The sequence below is a fragment of the Oncorhynchus keta genome, chromosome 14, assembly GCF_023373465.1.
Source record: "Oncorhynchus keta strain PuntledgeMale-10-30-2019 chromosome 14, Oket_V2, whole genome shotgun sequence".
NCBI lineage: Eukaryota > Metazoa > Chordata > Actinopteri > Salmoniformes > Salmonidae > Oncorhynchus > Oncorhynchus keta.
In genome coordinates this window covers 56,806,091-56,827,174 of record NC_068434.1, presented here as the reverse complement: position 1 = coordinate 56,827,174, position 21,084 = coordinate 56,806,091, and the positions used below count along the sequence as shown (strand labels likewise).

General features: G+C 46.9%; 1 protein-coding gene across 7 annotated transcripts in view; it reads left to right on the top strand.

Moving 5' to 3' along the window:
• Positions 1–21,084, top strand: part of LOC118393643 (neuron navigator 2-like) — a 137,084-nt gene that overhangs the window by 95,016 nt on the left and 20,984 nt on the right. For 3 of the 7 annotated variants that reach the window (XM_052461946.1, XM_052461944.1, XM_052461949.1), the window contains 12 exons: positions 2,995–3,124; positions 3,917–4,229; positions 4,734–5,424; positions 7,389–7,590; positions 7,897–8,186; positions 8,717–8,782; positions 12,676–12,720; positions 13,203–13,366; positions 13,450–13,632; positions 15,925–15,977; positions 18,506–18,529; positions 19,179–19,253. In XM_052461946.1, the coding sequence (XP_052317906.1) occupies positions 2,995–3,124; positions 3,917–4,229; positions 4,734–5,424; positions 7,389–7,590; positions 7,897–8,186; positions 8,717–8,782; positions 12,676–12,720; positions 13,203–13,366; positions 13,450–13,632; positions 15,925–15,977; positions 18,506–18,529; positions 19,179–19,253 (2,236 nt within the window). The remainder of the gene's footprint in view (positions 1–2,994; positions 3,125–3,916; positions 4,230–4,733; positions 5,425–7,388; positions 7,591–7,896; positions 8,187–8,716; positions 8,783–12,675; positions 12,721–13,202; positions 13,367–13,449; positions 13,633–15,924; positions 15,978–18,505; positions 18,530–19,178; positions 19,254–21,084) is intronic. The other 4 variants (XM_052461950.1, XM_052461945.1, XM_052461948.1 and 1 more) reach the window with 3 other exon arrangements.

Below are 21,084 nucleotides of genomic sequence, written 5' to 3'. Positions count from 1 at the left end.
TAAAGAGAATAGCCTGCCTGTACACCTAACCTAATCCTAAAGGCCAATGCTCAAAAGAATCCATTTAACTCCATCTCTATATATATTATATATATATCTCTACAAACTGCCACACAGCTGTGAGATTTCCCCGCTCAGAAATCAACACAAAAAAAATCAGCTGAATTGATTGAAGTCTAATCATGCACAACAATTGAACCCTTAGCTTTCTGACGTTTCAGTGTTAGCGTGTCATGCTTGGAACAGCTACTCTTTACTATGCTCAATAGGGGGTTGGCCGCGGTTAGTGTCATCGTCCTTTCCGATTGGCTCTAAATGGCTGGGCGGTAGTTTAATATGTAGGTTGCGCTGCCAGCAGGAGGCTGTGGGTTCGGGCCATGTTTGCTGGGCTGATCTCTAATTAGTAAGGGGCTGTCAGTTAGTCAGGGTGGATCTGTCTGGGATCTCCGGGATCACACACACTGACACATATTACATGGATGGGAAGTTGGGAACGTTGGATTTCCGGGGAATATCTTAGTTGATAATAAGGAACAGTGTTTTGTATGTATGTGTGCGTTTGAGTCTGTCTGTGTGGCGATGATCATCCTATGAGCGGGACTGTGGCTTCGTACTGTTGTCGGGTCATTTGAAGGCGCCTTATGTTTGGTCCCGTAGGACTTGGGAATGCCTTATTTGGGAGAGTATGTCGCGGTGCTGTAATGTTACTGGTCTGGGCTTGGGCAAGATCCGATTACAAGCACCATGGGGAGAACAGTCTCTTTCACGTTTCCCTCACTCAGTCCAGAGAGATGGGGGGGTAGACACAAAGAGAGAGAGTGAGACCGGGCAGAGGGAGAGGCAGAGGGAGAGGGATAGAGTGAGAGAAGCAGAAAGAGCGAGAGGTTGTAAGCTCAGTATGTAACTCAGCGGTATGGACTCATGACGCTCTCTGTCCAACTCGGCAATCTCCCCCACACTTCTGGTGCCCGCGGGCGGCATCCCGGGAACTCTGGCCAGGTAGAGAGACTGTGTGTGTGATGGCTCTTTTTCCTTTTGAAGTTGGGATATTCTATGTCTTCAGAGGGATTCTAGATTTGAAATATGGACAAGAGCCTGTTATTCTCAGTTGGTCTGTGATGCTTTACTCTCTGCCTGTCTGTCTATCTGTCTGTCTGTCTGTGTGTGTGTAGGGGCGGGGGGGGGACTTTCCCCCATGAGCTGTGTGAACATGTTTAGACGGCCGTGGTCAGTCTAAATCTCTCACCAGTTCGCTCTGTCTGTCTGCAGTCCTGTCGAGCGCAGACATACTGTGGGTTCAAGGCAACTTCAAAGCAGCCGAGCCTCAGAGCTTCTTAAGCTGCAGATTGCGGTGCTTTTTATAGACATCAGATCTGTATGATGAGAATGTGTTAATGTGAGATCCCCCAGTGTGTTGTAAAGGGGTGTGTGTGTGTGTGTGTGTGTTTTTGAAGTATGATTCATGACATCATCCTGTCTGCAGATGAGGATAGATGCTTTCCGGGCTTCTGCCAAAGTCAGCGTGGACACGCTGATGTATTTCTGTGTGTGTGTCTTTAGCGACAGGGTTGTGTGTTTCTGTCGCATTAGAGGTGATGGATCTGTCCCTGGATGACTCTAATCCAAACACCAGGATATGTCTGTCGCATTAGTTGTGATGAATCTGTCCCTGGATGACTCTAATCCAAACACCAGGATACAATGGCGGCTGTGTGTTTTGTGTGTGTGGGCACCCGCGCGCTTGTGCGTGTGCTCAATAGTTGTCGAGGTTTTAACGCTTTGTCCTACCTGTGGTCCTTTCAAACTGATGTTTGCCCGGTCTCATCTCATCCTCCCTAGAGATCACTCTAGTCTCTCTTGCTGGTCTCACCACCCCCCCTCCCCAATTTGCCCCCGGGGTTGGGGATAGACGAACACAGCCTGTAGAAAAATGTCAAAGTTGGGTTAAATAATGGTGTGTGAACAATGCGCGTGTGTTGTAGAACCTTCCTGTGTGTGTGTGTGTGTGTGTGTGTGTGTGTGTGTGTGTGTGTGTGTGTGTGTGTGTGTGTGTGTGTGTGTGTGTGTGTGTGTGTGTGTGTGTGTGTGTGTGTGTGTGTGTGTGTGTGTGTGTGTGTGTGTGTGTGTGTGTGTGTGTGTGTGTGTGTGACACTGAGATTCCCGGGCAGCTTGGGGCTTTATGCTGTTGTCTGACTGTGAGCCGTGTCAGAAATTCATCCTGACTCTTAACAGGGCTTTTCTCCCTGGTGCAGAGCGAGGCGGCGCGTTTTCACCCATTCACCCAGGATTACACCCGTGCATAAAATAGCCCTCCTATCTCTGTGGGTTCACCAGCCAGCTTGTACGGTCACATAGCTTTAGCTAGGCTATTAGAGTGTCTACACTGTCATGGGGATTTGACAATCAGAGCCAGAACGAGTGACGCATTGCTCTCTACTGTCTAGAGCAGCGCTTTCCAACCCTGTCTCCGGGAGAGGTACCCTCCTGTAGGTTTTCGCTCCAACCCCAGTTGTGTTTAAGCCGATTCGGGCTTATCAGAATCAGGTGCGCTAGATTAGGGTTGGAGGGGAAACCCGTAGCTCTCCAGGAAGAGGGTTGGAGAGCCCTGGTCTGGCGTATGTGTTGCTCCGTAAGAGGTATGGTATTGCAATGTGTAATATTCAACAATATTCAGCCGATTCCACGCCTTTAAACTAAATAAAGGCTCTAAAGTAGAGAATGCAACGCTGATTTAATGGAGAGTCCGCTGAGGTTGCGTCCATTCAGCCACACACTGAACCTTTGTTCAACTCGGTTTACAAACGAGCTATCTGTTTAAAGGCACATTTTGTACGATTTTCTTATATTTTTTAAAACCAATCCCTTCTGGGTATGTCCTTGCCTCTCTTCCCTTTGCTGTGGTTGGCATCGCACCTCTCCTCGCTTTATCCTGGTTGAAATGGTGTTGTGTAATTCAACCTTTAAATCATTTTTTTCTTTCTTCTTTCTCTCCAGTTGGGATGACAGCAGCTCAGTGAGCAGTGGCATCAGTGACACCATCGACACAGATGACATCAACACCAGCTCCTCCATCAGCTCCTACGCCAACACACCGGCCGCACAGCGCAAGGCCCTCAACGGACAGGTCAGTGTGGAGGCTAGACGCGCACACAAACACACACACTCACACACACACACATACCAGCGCCAGGCTCTGAATGGACACACAAATAGACTCTCGGTGCAGTACAAGTCTCACACTCCCGCCTCTCGCCCTCTTTCTCCTCTCCCTCTCCCTCTTCTCTCCCCCTTAGCTCGGAGTGTGTCAATGATGTATTCCCTTCACAGTTTGGAAGGGAATATGAGCCTGTGGTATTGCTCTGGGTGGCAGACCTGTGAACCGACTAGGCTAATGGCCATGTTCATGTCATTAAATGCCAATTTTAAGAAGCAACGGAGAAACTGTCTGAGAAGTGACTCTACTCTCAGCTGGTTTTGGGTGGCTTTGGGAAGGGGCGGGATGTCTGGATACCGCACAACCGCCGTGCAATAACACTCGTTTATTTATAGTGGTTCTTTTATGTAGGATAACAAGGGCTGTACAAAGACCACATTCTCCCAGTGGTAGTTGACCTTTGACCCAACCCTCGATGAATATAGTCTCTTTCCATGGAAACGGTCTCCACATTGGATCTCTAAAGTGCTGAGGTTATCGCATGCTGGGTAGGGCTTCACTTATGGTAGGCCCCAAAGAGCTTTCTGGTTTTTGTCCACAATCAGGATACTCTCGTGCCACGATCATCCCGGCCCTATAGGCACTTACGGAAGTTACTAACTTCAACCCGATTTAGCCATCCATTTTATCCCCATATATTCCCCATGCCATCGCACCATAAAATAGATTGTGACTCTTCTCTCATCCTCTGTGTGTCCTCAGCCCGTGACGGATGCCGAGAAGCACTCGGCCTCTACCAACCCGAGCCCCGCCTGGTCAGGTGACGAGGTCAGGAGGTTAGACGGGTTGTCGGACAGCGGGGTCAGCAGGATGGACCAGGGCTCCAAGTGGACCCGCCGGAACCCCTCTGACTTGTCTGACGAGTCGGACAAGGTGGCCTCGCAAAGGAAGACTCCCTCTATGACACACACAGGGTCCTGGAGGAAGGGCATGAGTGCTCAGGTGGGGGTGACGAACCCCAGGACTAAAGCTACTGGAATGTCAGGGTCCACTGCGATAAAAACGCACAGCACAGGTACGGGTTTTTTCTCTCCGGGCAGTGTTTTGCTGTCTGGGTGTTTGTCTCATTTGTGATTGCATGTGTGTTTCTGTGTGGGCTCAGGTTTCTTTGGCAATGCAACTCCTTATGTCTGTCCGTCCGGGCTGTGTACATCTCTGTGTGTGTGTGTGTGTGTGTGTGTGTGTGTGTGTGTGTGTGTGTGTGTGTGTGTGTGTGTGTGTGTGTGTGTGTGTGTGTGTGTGTGTGTGTGTGTGTGTGTGTGTGTGTGTGTGTGTGTGTGCGTGTGTGTGTGCGTGTGTGTGTGCGTGTGTGCGTGTGTGTGCGCGTGTGTGTGTGCGTGTGTGCGTGTGTGTGCGCGTGTGTGTGTGTACAATATGCACTGTACCTGTACGCCTCCCTCTCGTCTATGTGTCATTTTCTCTCGGGTGGTCTGAATCTTGAGTCCATTAACCCAGACACCACAACTATGACAAACTCTCCTCTGACTTTAACCACTGCTGTATGTCCCATCCTGTGTAGGTAAAACAGACGACGTCAAGGTGTCCGAGAAGGGCCGCCTCTCCCCTCGCTCCGACGCCGGACGCAGCAGTGACGACGAGGCCAAGAAGCACGCCCCCTCCACCGCTGCCTCCGCCCGCACCTCACACCCGCACTCCCTGTCCGAACCCCACTCCCAGTCACACGCACTCACCTCCCGCACCCCCACTAGCACATTTGGCTTCAAGAAGCAGAGTTCCGGGATGGTTACTATGGTTACCGCCAGTGGCGCCACCATCACGAGCGGGTCAGCGACTCTTGGCAAGATGCCCAAGTCAGGGACGAGATCCCTAGCCGGTGGGGTAAAGGTCGGTGGTCAAGATGTGGGGTCCGGTCTAGGTCACCATGACGACGGGTACCTCTCGGTGACTGCCCGCTCCACACTGCAGTACCGGAGCCTTCCAAGACCCAGCCGGTCCGGCGCCGGCGCGCGTAGCGGAAACCGGTCTTCGACCAGCAGCATCGAGGCGACCGTGCTTTCCGTTACCACTCACAGTAAAAGCAGAGACGTGGGAAACACTGGGAAAATGAATGGAAGTGGGACTGGGGTCTCGCTAGCCAATCAGACGGACCGAGAGAAGGGCGTGTCAGAGGGCGTGGACAACCTGAGGGGAGGAGCTTCCAACGTACCTCTCACAGGGAGGCAGCAGGTTGCCTCACCCACACTGCGCAGGTGAACAGGCTTACACACTCACACTCAGATGCAGAGGTATTATGTCACTCACACTTACGTGTGGTCATTAATGACACCCATTTACGGTACAGTGTCTGGAACCTGTTCCTAGTGCGACGCAACAAACACGCACACACACACACACGCGCGCACCCACATTCACATCCATACACGAAGGCCATGTTTGTCCACTGTAGGAAAACTAACCCTTCAGCATTTCTGTTCAGCTGCCAGGTCTGAGCCCACACTTTTCATAGTGCCAAGTCTTTATATGTGCACAGTAACACAGGCAGAGTCTTACCTCAGCACTGCTGGGCTGGCTCATTCATCTCTATGGGTAATACGGCTTTGAAGATCCTGCTCTATATTACCACCCTGCCTACCGTCTTAACAGTCAACACACTCTGGGCTATGTCCCAAATGGGCCCCTATAACAAATGTAGTGCACTAACTAAGGATCAGGGTGCCGTTTGGGACGTAGTCCCTGTCTTTTGGCTTAACGTCATGGGGTATGCTAATGTCATTTTTCTAAAGTTACTTTGATATAATCCCCCAAGCATTTACTCAATAGTGTGCAATAGGGGTGCTTACTAGAAATGACTTTAAAACAGAAATGAGTCTACTATTCTCTACATGTTTTGTATCTCTCTCTCTCTCTCTCTCTGCGTCTGTCTACCTACATATTTTACATTTACATTTAGCAGACGTTCTTATCCAGAGCAACTTATAGTTCATCTTAAAATAGCTAGGTGGGAGAACCACATAAACTACATGACCATAAGTATGTGGACACCTGCTCATTTAACATCTCATTCCATAACCATTGATATGGAGTTGGTCCCCACTTTGCTGCCATAACAGCCTCTGCTCTTCTGAGAAGGCTTTCCACCAGATGTTGGAACATTGCTGTGAGGACGCTTCCATTCAGCCACGAGCATTAGTGACGTCGGACACAGATGTTGGGCAATTAGGCCTTGCTCGCGGTCCAATTCATCCCAAAGGTGTTTGATGGGGTTGAGGTCAAGTTCTTCCACACTGATCTCCACAAACCATTTCTGAATGGACCTTGCGTTGTGCATGGGGGCAATGCATGGTGCCAACCGTAAAGTTTGGTGGAGGAGGAATAATGGTCTGGGGTTGTTTTTCATGGTTCGGGTTAGGCCCCTTAGTTCCAGTGAAGGGAAATCTTAACGCTACAGCCTACAATGACATTCTAGACAGTTCTGTGATTCCAACTTTTTTTGCAACAGTTTGGGGAAGGTCCTTTCCTGTTTCAGCAAGACAATGCCCCCAATGGCTGTGAGCTTTACACCACTCCAGCTGACGCTTGACATTGCACATGGTGATCTTAGGCTTGTGTGCTGCTGCTCGGGCCATGGAAACCCATTTCATGCACCTCCCGACAGACGGTTCTTGTGCTGAAGTTACTTCCAGAGGCAGTTTGGAGCTCGGCAGTGAGTGTTACTTGCTTCAGCACTCGGCGGTCCTGTTCTGTGAGCTTGTGTGGCCTACCACTTCGCGGCTGAGCTGTTGTTGCTCTTAGGTGTTTCCACTTCAGAATAACAGCACTTACCGTTGATCGGGGCAGCTCTAGCAGGGCAGAAATTTGATGAACCGAGCCACGTTGAAAGTCGCTGAGCTCTTCAGTACAGGCCATTTTACTGCCAATGTTTGTCTATGGAGATTGCATGGGGGTCTGCGCGATTTTATACACCTGTCAGCTGAAATAGCTGAATCCACGTATTTTCCTTAATAAAGTAGCTATCAGCAAAGTCCGAGCTAGTAAGAGGGAAGAGTAAAGCACAAGTGTTAGTTCACAAAGGGCTTTTGGTGTGTGTGTGGGGTGGGGGGGGGGGTTGCTGTGGGATTATTTAAGATACTCTTTGAAGAGGTAGGGTAAAAATATATATATTTGAATCCTTTTCAACTTTCTCCTTCTCTTCTCCCTCTCCATCTCTCTTCAGGTTGTTTGGTGGTAAGCCCAGTAAGCAGGCTCCGGTCACCACAGCAGAGAACATGAAGAACTCAACGGTGATCTCCAACCCTCACGCGACCCACGCTGCCCTGGACTCCCCTGGAGGTGTTGGGGTGGAGAGCGAGGGCAGCAGCCCCCTGTATGGAGGACGAAACTTGAGCACGGGCCATAGCACGCTGGGTAGCGAACAGGTGAGATAGGGAGATGAGCCTAACCATATGACATGATCTTTGCCGCCTCTTGATAAGCATCAGTGTCCAGAGTTTATACTTGCACAGACAAGAAAATAGCTAACTTTATCTACCAGCGCCGATCTCGATAGGTAGCCCTGTGGTAAGGTAGTTGGCTATGATAGCTAGCGACAGCAGATCGTAATATGAAGAGCACGGCAAGAATGCAACAGACATATGATTTGACCTTGGAGAGTAGAAGCATAACCACGAAGCATAACATGGAAAATCACTTGATAAATCCACAATTCCTCCCGTGTCCCCCAGAGTGCGTCCAGCCCCGGCTCTGTCTACTCCTCCACGGGGCCCTCCAACAGCCTGACATGGGGCACCACCACGAGCACTGGCTCCTCTGCCCAGAGCAGGGAGGGGACCCTGGGCGGGCACGGTGGCGGGGCGGGAAGCCTGGGCTACCCCTCGGTCAGCAGCATGCACACCAGCAGCGAGTCCATCGACATGAGCGTGAGCAGCGCTGGGCACGGAGGAAGGGACAGCAGGGAGGACACCCTCTCGGCTCTGGGCAGGGCCAGCAGCGTCAAGACGGGCATGTCTGAGAGGTGAGGACGGGAGGGTGGAAGGAAGGAGGGGTGGGAGGGAGGGTTTGAGTGGTAAGAGTGGGATGTTGGGGGAATCTTCTCTGATCTTGGTCGTTATGTCTTTATATTGGACAGAAAAACAAGTGACCTGTCTGATTTTGCCATTGCATGCACGGTCATATTGTGTTTGTTCAATGTGTCATTATGAAACGTTCCTGCATACATGAATGTGTATGTGACCAGAATGTGTCAGCCATATTATCACCAGAGACACAATCCAAGCATCTCCATGGGAAGCATTGTTTAAGGTATGCCTTAATGCTATGTCATTACAGATCTATTCTGGTGTTACCTTCTCTGACACATCTCATTATCTTTCCTTACTAGACTAGTAGATGAGATTCATTGGTGAGCTGCAGGTGGTGATTTTGCTTGTGGCAACGGTTGGACTCAAATGTGTCTCTCTCCTTCAGGGGATTCTTCTCCCTCTCTCTTCTTTCTAAAGTTCTTTCTCTCTTTGTCTGTTGTGCCCCCTCCCCTTTTCCCATCAGCCCCCTGTCCTCCCCCTCCGCTAGCCCTAAATTCAACCGAAATACCTTACCTCGGAAACAGGAAAGGTAAAAGTGCTTGTGTGTGGGGCTCCTGCTTCGTGGCGGTGTGTGTGCGTGAGTGTGTGTGCGTGTGCGTGTGTGTGCGTGTGTGCGTGCGTGTGTGTGTGTGCGTGAGCGTGTGTGTGTGTGTGCGTGTGTGTGCGTGCGTGTGTGCGCGTGTGCGTGTGTGTGCGTGTGTGTGTGTGTGTGTGTGTGTGTGTGCTGTGTTGTTGCAGGCTCTTGTTCCCCCTACAGCGCTCGCTCCCAGTTCCCCATCGCTGTTTATATGCTGCCATCTTGTGGCTTGATATTTTAAAACACCTGTCACTGCTATGACATGATACTATATATACTAAGATGTGTTGCCACAAACGTATCTTTTTCTGAAAAGCGATGGCATAGACAGTACCAGTCAAAAGTTTGGACACGCCTACTCATTCCAGGGTTTTTCTTTATTTTTAAAAAACAATTTTCTCCATTGTATAAAAATGAATTCAAGTAAACAAATAATTAAAGAGCAGCAGTGAAATAACAATAGCGAGGCTATATACAGGGAGTGCCGGTACAGAGTCAATGTGCGGAGGCACCAGTTGGTCGAGGTAATTGAGGTAATATGCACATGTAGGTAGAGTTATTGAAGTGACTGCATAGATAATAACAGAGAGTAGCAGCAGCATGGGGGGGGGGCAGCAGTGCAAATAGTCTGGGTAGCCATTTGATTAGATGCTGTCGTTATACAGAGACATCTCCCCGTCCCGCAGAGGGGGAGAGGTACAGAGGGATTGATGGGTGTGGGGGGGGTTATGCCCATCGTAAATTACAAGGCACAGCAGACCAATTCCTTTCTGGTCTCTAATGTGATGTGAGAGACTGGAATGTCATTCTGTTACATTATGGAGAATCTACCTCAGAACTGTAACATGCAATAAATGGACTTAGGGACATTTATATTTCATCGGCCAAAATGGTGGTAACCATGATAGATGGAATATAAAAATGAATGTCGATTTTGCGATGTCATTCAAAGTTAAATGACGACTTTATAACGGAAACATTGTAACTTGAAGAGTTTTCATAATATGTACAGTTGAAATCGGAAGAGTCTTTAAAACTCGTTTTTCAACCACTCCACAAATTTCTTGTTTACAAACTATGGTGCTCTGGTACCGCTTTTCCGTGCGGTAGCAGAGAAAACAGTCTCTGATTTGGGAGACTGGAGTCTTTGACAATTTTTCAAAGGCCTTCCTCTGACACCGCCAAGTATACACAGTTGAAGTCGGAAGTTTACATCCACTTAGGTTGGAGTCATTAAAACTCGTTTTTCAACCACTCCACAAATGTCTTGTTTACAAACTATAGTTTTGGCAAGTCGGTTAGGATATCTACTTTGTGCATGACACAAGTAATCTTTCCAACAATTGTTTACAGTCAGATTATTTCACTTATAATTCACTGTATCACAATTCCAGTGAATCAGAAGTTTATATACACTAAGTTGACTGTGCCTTTAAACAGCTTGGAAAGGTCCAGAAAATTATGTCATGGCTTTCGAAGCTTCTGATAGGCTAATTGACAACTTTTGAGTCAATTGGAGGTGTACCTGTGAATGTATTTCAAGGCCTACCTTCAAACTCAGTGTCTCTTTGCTTGACATCATGGGAATATCAAAAGAAATCAGCCTAGACCTTGTAGTCCTCCACAAGTCTGGTTCATCTTGGGAGCAATTTCCAAATGCCTGAAGGTACCACTTTCATCTGTATAAAAAAAATGTACGCAAGTATAAACACCATGGGACCACGCAGCCGTCATACCGCTCAGGAAGGAGACACGTTCTGCCTCCTAGAGATGAACGTACTTTGATGAGAAAAGTGCAATTCAATCCCAGAACAACAGCAAAGGACCTTGTGAAGATGCTGGAGGAAACTTATCTATATCCACAGTAAAACGAGTCCTATATCAACATAACCTGAAAGGCCGCTCAGCAAGGAAGAAGCCACTGCTCCAAAACCGCCATAAAAAAGCCAGACTACGGTTTGCAACTGCACAAGGGGACAAAGATCATACTTTTTGGAGAAATGTCCTCTGGTCTGATGAAACAAAAATCAAACTTTTGGCCATAATGACCATTATGTTTCGAGGACAAATGGAGAGGCTTGCAAGCCGAAGAACACCATCCCAACTGTGAAGCATGGGGGTGGCAGCATCATGTTGTGGGGGTGCTTTGCTGCAGGAGCGACTGGTGCATTACACAAAATAGATGTCATCATGAAGAAGCTAAATTATGTGGATATATTGAAGCAACATCTCAAGACATCAGTCAGGAAGTTACAGCTCGGTCGCAAATGGGTCTTCCAAATGGACAATGACCCCAAGCATACTTCTAAAGTTTGGGGGAAATGGCTTAAGGACAACCTATAGAAAATTCATGAGCAATGAGGCCTACAAACCTGACTCAGTTACACCAGCTCTGTCAGGCGGAATGGGACAAAATTCACCCAACTTATTGTGGGAAGCTTGTGGAAGGCTACCCGTTTGACCCAAGTTAAACAATTTAAAGGCAATACTACCAAAAACGAATTGTGTATGTTAACTTCTGACCCACTGGGAATGTGATGAAAGAAATAAAAGCTGAAATAAATCCTTCTCTCTACCATTATTCTGACATTTCACATTCTTAAAATAAAGTGGTGATCCTAACTGACCTAAGACAGGGAATATTTACTAAGATTAAATGTCAGGAATTGTGATAAACTGAGTTTAAATGTATTTGCCTAAGGTGTATGTAAACTTCCAACTTCAATTTTATATACTGTATTTTATACCATCTATTGCATCTTGCCTATGCCACTCTGTCATTGCTCATCCATATATGTATATGTATATATTCTTATTCCATTCTTTTACTTAGATTTATGTGTATTAGGTAGTTGTTGTGAAATTGTTAAATATTGCTGCACTGTCGAAACTAGAAGCGCTAGCATTTCTCTACACTCTCAATAACATCTGCTAACCATGTTTATGTGACCAATACATTTTTTTTATTTGATAAGAAGAAGAAGTTTGCTTGGGCCAAGAAACATGAGCAATTTTGAGATTTTTCATTCCAACCGCCATGTCTTTGTGAGACACAGAGTAGGTGAACGGATGATCTTCGCATGTGTGGTTCCCACCGTGAAGCATGGAGGAGGAGGCGTGATGGTGTGGGGGTGCTCTGCTAGTGACACTGTCATTGATTTATTTAGAATTCAAGGCACTCTTAACCAGCATGGCTACCACAGTATTCTGCCGCAATACGCCATCCCAGCTGGTTTGTACTTAGTGGGACTATATGTTTTTCAAAAGGACAATAACCCAACATCTCCAGGCTGTGTAAGGGCTATTTGAACAAGAAGTAGAGTGATGGAGTGCTGCATCAGATGACCTGGCCTCCACAATCCCCTGACCTCAACCAAATTGAGATGGTTTGGGATGAGTTGGACCGCAGAATGAAGGAAAAGCAGCCAACAAGTGCTCAGCATGTGTGGGAACTCCTGCAAGACTGTTGGAAAAGCATTCCAGGTGAAGCTGTTTGAGAGAATGCCAAGAGTGTGCAAAGCTGTCATCACGGCAAAGGGTGGCTACTTTGAAGAATCTAAAATCAAAAATATATTTTGATCATTTTAACACTTTTTGTTGTTGTTACAACATGATTCCATATGTGTTATTTTATAGTTTTGATGTCTTCACTATTATTCTGCAATGTAGAAAATAGTAAAAATAAAGAAAAACCCTTGAGTGAGTAGGTGTGTCCAAACTTTTGACCGGTACTGTATATATTTTTTACAATTGCAATAGCTCGATTGCGCACTATCCAGATTCCTCCTTTCCTCTCCTCCTTTCTTCTCCTCTCCCTGAAGTGTGTTTCTCTGCCGATCCCACAGGGGTCCACACAGTGATAGAAACACTCTGCCCAAGAAGGGACTCAGGTACCTACTGTAAGATCACTCAGGCACTGTCTGCCAAGCTTAGCACCGTCCCTCTCGCTTTCTCTCTCTCTCTCTGTCCCTTTCTCACAGCTTCAACTCATGCAATGCTGGTGTTGTGTGGTTATTCTTTATTTTTGCACTTGGCACAATTTTGTGTTGCGCGTCAGCGCCACGGCACGTCACCTGTCACTACTGTGTGTGTGTGTGTGTAAAGTTGTCACGGTTCCACGTCACACGCACACACCATTATTGGATTTCTGTTGACTGTCCGCTTGATTTGAGTGTTGCTCTCGGGTTGAGGAAAAGTGCTTGTACGTTATGTGAAATTTACTCGGGACATATTCATCAGGTGCTCTTGGTAAAAATACAATCACCATATGACGATAAAGATTAAAACAGACGGTAGAAACCGCACCAGTTTTGCACCCTACTCACGTAACCTTTACCCGGCAACTTATGAACCTCTGTGTTTGGCACTGCAGGTATGCCCCATCACCCCAGCTGCGAGGTCATGAGGAGGCGGCGCGTGATTGGCTGCGCTTCCATTCGCAGGGCGGGCTGCAGGACTCAACCAGTAACTCTCCCTTCTCACCTGGATCCAGCCTCACCTCACCCTCCGGGACACGCTTCAACTTTGGACAGCTCGGTATGACCTATAAACACCGTACGAGCCAGTGTGTGTGTGTGTGTTTGTGTGTAAACTAACCTGTATAGTGGTGTCCCTTGCAGCAGGTAGCCCCACCACAGCTGCTCAGATAAACCTGGCCAGCCTCCGGAACAACAGTCTGACCAATCAGGACACCACCTTTGACCCATGTGGTGACACCCGCCTGAGGAACTCCTGCGTGTCATTGGACGAGAAGACTCGCACCATGAGCCGCTCTGGTTCCTTCAGAGAGGGCTTTGAGGAGGGTGAGTAAAGAGAAAAGAGGGAGGGAGGGAGGGAAGCGACAAGATAGAGAGATGATTGCTCATGATAAAATCTCAAATCCTTAGATGGACAGGGCCCTCCCTGTCCTTCCCAGGTGGTGGTGTCAACCACGGTGAGTGTGGACGGTAGCTACAGGGTTGGAGAGCCCTGGTCTAAAGAAATGATGTCAGATGAGGTTTTACGGTTCTCTCTCTCCCACCTGAAAGCATCTCATGTATCGTGGGTTCCCTGCATTCTTTCGGCAGTTCTGGTTGTGCCTCAGGAAGAACTTGAGGAAGAACCTGGAGGGAGAGGAGACAAGCAAACAGTCTAAGACTCATGCATCAGTGCTTTTGGCTCCTTACTGAATAGAGCTGCGTTGAATCAAGCAATGAGAGCAGCAACTCACCCACGTGTGTGTGTGTGTGTGTGTGTGTGTGTGTGTGTGTGTGTGTGTGTGTGTGTGTGTGTGTGTGTGTGTGTGTGTGTGTGTGTGTGTGTGTGTGTGTGTGTGTGTGTGTGTGTGTGTGTGTGTGTGTGTGTGTGTGTGTGTGTGTGTGTGTACAGGCGTGTGTGTGTATAGACACATACTTTGGTGCATGGGTCTCTATTGTGCACTTTTATAGTCTACAATCTCCACTATACTGGACAAGGGGGTAGAGAGGTAGAGAGAGAATAAGAAGCAGTGAACCTAGTGACACCAAAACCAGGTTTGTAAATGCCCTCTGGATAGAGTGTACGTGACCTCATTAAGAATCCAGTCGATCCTCACACGCTCCCACCAAATATTATTATACAGGCCCTCCAGTGCCACTGTTTTATCCTCTGTTGTCCCCTTTCTCTTGCTCTCTCTTTTCGCTCCTCTCTTCTCAATTCCCTTCTTCCCTCCGGGGTTTAAAAAAAAACACGAAATAATTACAGGGTCTTTATAATCAAGAAACACGAGGACGTGCAGGAAACCATATGCTTGTTGTATGTGTGTGTGTCTATGTGTTCATATTAGTTTATGTGTGTGTGTTCATATGTTTTCCTGGCATAGTTCCTTTAGTGTTATCAAATGTGGACTGGGACATAAACAGTATACCTGCACACTTTGTTTAAGTTGCCCCATGTTGAGACGACCACACTTACACGCTGTGTCACTTGACCTAGAAATGTAGTTATTGTGTAACCCCCCCCCCACACACACACACACACAGGATAAGTCAGTGATTTCTAGGATCGCCAGATTCAAGTAGAACTCTTTTTTGCATGGAACAGTTTGCCTACCATTACATCGGCGGGGCACCACCTTATTTCTTTAGGCCTTTTGCCCCCCACCCGGAAAATAATCTAGGGAAAACCCATCTCATGCGTAGACCTACTTCCTGGTCTCTTCTATGACATCATAGCCTAATCCTCCTCTATCTGATCATATCCTTCGAGCCTGTAGACAGGAAACCACCGAATTAAATAGAACCCTATTATATGCAGGAAACGCTCTTACGGCATTGTGTCTGGACTTTGATGTTAAGATCAGAGACTGAGTTGTTAACCAATAGGATAATACCACTCCCATCATAACCCTGTACTGTACTGTGTGAAGGCTAGACACACACACACACACACACACACACACACTAACACACACACACACACACTAAGACACACACACACACACTAACACACACACTAAGACATACACACACACTAACACATCCACACACTAACACACTAACACACACACACACACACACACACACACACACACACACAGTATACCGCTGTGTGTGGTAGCGTTATCTTTATAGGGCTGTTATTAGGACTTTCACCACCATGGCGGCTGGTCGAGTCAGGACAAGTGAGAGGAGGTGGATAATGGTAGGGTGACTGGTGGATGGAGCGAGGTGGGTGGTGGAAGATGGGATTTGCATCTTAGGGAGATTGTCGGGGCTCAAACGTATTATGGTGTGCAGTAGTTTGTCTACATTGAGATATCTTTCGTATTTTTCCTTCTTTTGGTCACAAACATGCGGGTAAGTGTGAGCGAGGCTGACGTGTGTGTGTGTGTGTGTGTGTGCGTGCGTGTGTGTGTGTGTGTGTGTGTGTGTGTGTGTGTGTGTGTGTGTGTGTGTGTGTGTGTGTGTGTGTGTGTGTGTGTGTGTGTGTGTGTGTGTGTGTGTGTGTGTGTGTGTGTGTGTGTGTGTGTGTGTGTGTGTGTGTGTGTGTGTGATCACCTGATGTAGTGTGTGTTGTTATGCACTGTACAGTTCTGAGGCCTCATCCCTCTATGTCCTGTGGCTTTGTCTCTGCAGTTCACGGCTCCTCCCTGTCTCTGGTCTCCAGTACCTCCTCTATCTACTCTACGGTGGGTACAAATGGTTTATATGTTTTATTTGATTAAAGTTTTTCATCTATTTAACATAGCTCCTAATGCTCTAATGCTAGAGCCCCCACTGCTCCACCAGTTTACTGCTTTACTGTATATGTAGCTATATGTTTATTCATGTTTATTAGTATGTACTGTATAATGTTTATTCGTGAGTTGTAGTAGTCAATGTTCAATACCACAATAATACCACATATAAAGACCCCACTCCGAAATAACCAGGCCAGGTGGTCTGCTGCATTTATGTTGCTGTTGGGAAAGCTCATCTTAAATCAGTTGTTGACGGTATAAAGTCACCAGAGTCCTTTACATGAGACAGGATAGAGTTTCTGCTTGACACTGATCTAATGTCAGTTAAGTGTTTCTCTTCCTATGGTTAACGTTAGGATTTGGCTGTGGTAAGCTGATCCTAGATCTGTGCTTAGGGGCAACTTTTATCCTTCACCCGAGACCGAGGGGTGGCTGCTCTTACTCAGATCCGGGCCAGTCACGCCCACACACAGCCCAGCCAATCAGTAAAGGGTTTTTCTATTAGGGTGGGCCACTCCACCTACCCGTTGACAGGTACACTCCCCGAAAGCAGGTGTAGAGGCGGGTCTGTGTGGAGAAAGAGAAAGGAAAAGAGAGCGACTGAGCTCTCAGACAAGGTGGAACTACAGAGCAGGTCTGTGGCAGATAACTCAGGAGAGAGAGAGGAGTCACAGAAGCTGTCAAGATGATGGCCACTTTATCCATGACAGGAACGGTCACCGCTTGGGACATACGCACGGTAGGGATGGGATGGAGGAAGAGGAAGAGGAGGATATTCCAGATTCAGACAGATTGGGGATTTGTTCCACCACCATTGAGGTTATTTGTTGTCGTGAAGATAATGACGATTCAGTGAAAAGGATGATGATTCTATGGCAATTGTAGCTCCGTCGTGTGTTTATTGATCGACTGCTATTGACTTGGGGAACAGCGCAAGAAATCTCTTCTCCTGTCAGTTTTGTTTTGTCTGGGATGAATACGAGAGACAGGTCTGTTTGTGTGTCTCAGATTGTTTGGGCTATGCCCTCAATGGTATGCTTCAACCTCTAACCTTAACCATTAGGATGGAAATGCAAAACTGAACTTAGGTCAGTGTCTAGGAGGCAACTGTGAATGACAGCTTTGTTTCTGTGTGTAGACGCCGTGTTGACAGGTTGTACTTTGTTACCGCCCCCCTCATACTTCTTCAGATGCGCGAGAGTGAAACAAAGTACGCACACACACACACACACACACACACAGCTTTGTTTTTGTGAAATTTCTGGACTTTTTGGGGAGAAACATTTATTTTCAATAAAATAAATCACGTTTTCCCTAAACCTAACCCGTAATCTAACCTTAACCCCTAACTCCTAACCTTAACCACTATACCTAACCCGTAAGCCTAAAATAACTTTTTAACAAATTAAGGACATGAAAAATATGTGTTCTTGTTGTCCTGCCTTGTCAGAACATTCTGGCATCCTGATAAAGGTAGGAAGACATGTACACACACACACACACACACACCATTATTAGCTCTAACAAGCAAACACATTACAGCGCCAGACAGACAGGCGGGACCAGGGGGAAAAAAAACATTATTAATTGCAGTTTGTTATGTCACAATAACACGGCCACTACTAGTTTTTTTATTTGGGTTGACATCAGGGCCTGCCTAGCAACCGCCCACACACTGCACAGCAAATCACAGGTAGACGATACAGAGATGTGTAGGAGTAGAATAGGGTAGAATGGTATTTTGGTTTGAAAAATGTACTGACTCTCTGTGTTGAGACTTTTACCTGTACATGTAAAGAGGGGGATTGTGTGATATACTGTTTGTGATGGGTTGGTCTGTGTGTACGGGGTTTACGTGCATGTATGCTTGTGCCATTGTGTGTGTATACAGTTTACACTGTGTGTGGGCATGAGGCCAATGATGTCTACTTGTGTGTATGCGGTTTTCCAAGCTCTCCTGTGTTACCATTGTTCAGAGTGGAGTGCAGGGAGACAACACCTCTCAGCAGAGACACACACACACACACACACACACACACACACACACACACACACACACACACACACACACACACACACACACACACACACACACACACACACACACACACACACACACACACACACACACACACACACACACACACACACACACACTAAACACCTCCCAGGAGCATAGATCTTTGCTCTCCAGACCCATTACACCAGACATCTCTAATCACCATGTCTCTGTAACTTATAAATCATCAGGGGGTTTGAGCTAGATAAAATATACAGAGCCTGAAGACAGTGTTCTGGAGCCATGCTGGGCTGGTGTAGTCTGGTGTAGTCTGGTGTAGTCTGCTAGCCCCAGGTGCTGTAGAATTATAGTAACTATCACACCTCCCTCTTCCCTCCCTTTCAGGCCTGGCTGGAATAATGCTGCTTTCTTTCTGTCAATCGATATATATAATCATTCTCTCATTTTGTTTTCGCAGACCGAAGAGAAATCCCAGTCAGAGGTAAGACTTGAACTCCCTTTCACCTTCTTTGTAAAGAAATGCACTCTTTCCCCGTTTCTTCGTTCTCTCTTACTTGTTGCTTTCTCTCTCTCTCTCTCTCTCTCTCTCTCTCTCTCTCTCTCTCTCTCTCTCTCTCTCTCTCTCTCTCTCCCCCTCTCTCTCTCTTTCCCTCTCTCTTTCTCTCTCTTTCCCCCCTCTCTCTCTCTTTCTTTCCCTCTCTCTCTCTCTCCCCCCCTCTCTCTCTCTCTCTCTCTCTCTCTTTCCCCCTCTCTCTCTCTCTCCCCCCCCCTCTCTCTCTCTCTCTCTCTCTCTCTCTCTCTCTCTCTCTCTCTCTCTCATTCTCATTCTTGTCTCTGTATTCATATGACATGCTGGAACATGGGGGCGTATTCAGTATTGTATCTAGTTACACATGTCTGTGTTGTGGGTGACCATGTGACAACAAGCTCTTGTTCCGGACACCTGTGTGCTCCTTTATGAAGCCATGACACGGTGCTTCCTTTCCCTAACCTCTTTCTATCAGAGGGTAGATTTTTCCCTTGTATTGTCACACCGACAAAACTTTCTCAGCCTGTTGTGTGTTTTTTGGTGGTGGTGTGTTTGGGTGAAGTGTTTTGATGTTTAATGTGTGTGTGTGTTTTATTTTTAGATCCGTAAGCTGCGTAGAGAGCTGGATGCCTCCCAGGAAAAAGTCTCGGCCCTGACGACACAACTGAGTGCCAATGTAAGTACAACAGGAGGGAGATCTAGCTCCTCACACAGATGTGGAAACACGCGGCTACACAAACACACAGAAACTAACGTGTAAAAACCAAGGCTGTTGCGGTGACTTCCTCACATGGAAAAACGACTTAGAAACGCACAAAAGCACACCTTTGACGGGAAAAAAAAATACGAAAGCGTCGTCTCTACTTGAAGAACAGCCTGACGCAGTTCGAAATGAGATTCTCAAAATGAACAAAAAATCTCGGGAGAGAAGAAGGGGGCGAAAAAACAAAGTGTATACTCTTGACAACCAAGTTACAAACGCAGAAGAGAGGATATCAACCTTGGCGGACAAGAACACCTGTCTAAACGACACTGTTGAAATAATGGGGACTGTGATCGAAAGACTTCAATAACAGGAAAATTACTGTCGGAGAAAAACCCTTTCGGATCAGATGGGTTCCCGAAAATCCACATAAATACGCAGGATTGTGTGAAAGACGTTTTACGCAACATAGTCGATAACACACCGGAGGATGTTAACAACATGACCATCAAGAGCAATCGGACACCAATGACACTGCGCCCAGGACCAGCCCCACGCAATCCCCGGCCTATCCTGGTGAAATTCTTACGACACATCGACAGGGAGAAAGTCTGGTTCAGAGCAAAAGAGCTCAGGACTTTTCACTCGAAAGGGACAACGGCTGAGTTTTTCCCCTGAATTTTCCAAGATTCAGGACGAGAGAAATGCATTCACGGAGGTGAGGTATATGTGCATGAAATGGGGACGGAAACACTCGCGGCAATATCCTGCCGTGTTCTGGGTTACTTCGAGAGGATCACTACGTCGTTTCACAGACCCAAAGGAGACAAAGAAGATGTGTCCGTCGACGTCAACGAGGCCGAACAAATTGAGTAGCGTGGTAGGCTACGTAAGAACCGCATGCAGGCGGTGGTTCATCACGGATGGACGACCGTTTTTCTTTAAGGTGATAGGAGAATCTCCTATGTTGTGAGTAGCAGTCTCATTGAGTGGTTATGCTGCGAATGCTGCCTATAATTTATCTTTCGGGTTTATACAGTTGATATCATTATATTGCTAGATTAAGCAGGATTATAGTCCGAGCATATCATTCCGTTTTATGGTTATAGTGGGGATAAACATGTCAATTATTTAAAGTTTTCACTCTTATATCAACAGCAGTGGGGCAAAAATGTATTGAGTCAGCCACCAATTGGGCAAGTTCTCCTACTTAAAAAGACGAGAGAGGCCTGTAATTTTCATAATATAATAATAATATATATATGCCATTTAGCTGACGCTTTTATCCAAAGCGACTTACAGTCACGTGTGCATACATTCTACGTATGGGTGGTCCCGGGAATCGAACCCACTACCCTGGCGTTACAAGCGCCATGCTCAACTATGACAGACAAAATGAGAAAATAAATCCAGAAAATCACATTGTAGGATTTTTAATGAATTTATTGGAAAATTATGGTGGAAAATAAGTATTTGGTCACCTACAAACAAGCAAGATTTCTGGCTCTCACAGACCTGTAACTTCTTCTTTAAGAGGCTCCTCTGTCCTCCACTGGTTACCTGTATTAATGGCACCTGCTTGAACTTGTTATCAGTATAAAAGACATCTGTCCACAACCTCAAACAGTCACACTCCAAACTCCACTATGGCCAAGACCAAAGAGCTGTCAAAGGACACCAGAAACAAAATTGTAGACCTGCACCAGGCTGGGAAGACTGAATCTGCAATCGGTAAGCAGCTTGGTTTGAAGAAATCAACTGTGGGAGCAATTATTAGGAAATGGAAGACATACAAGACCACTGA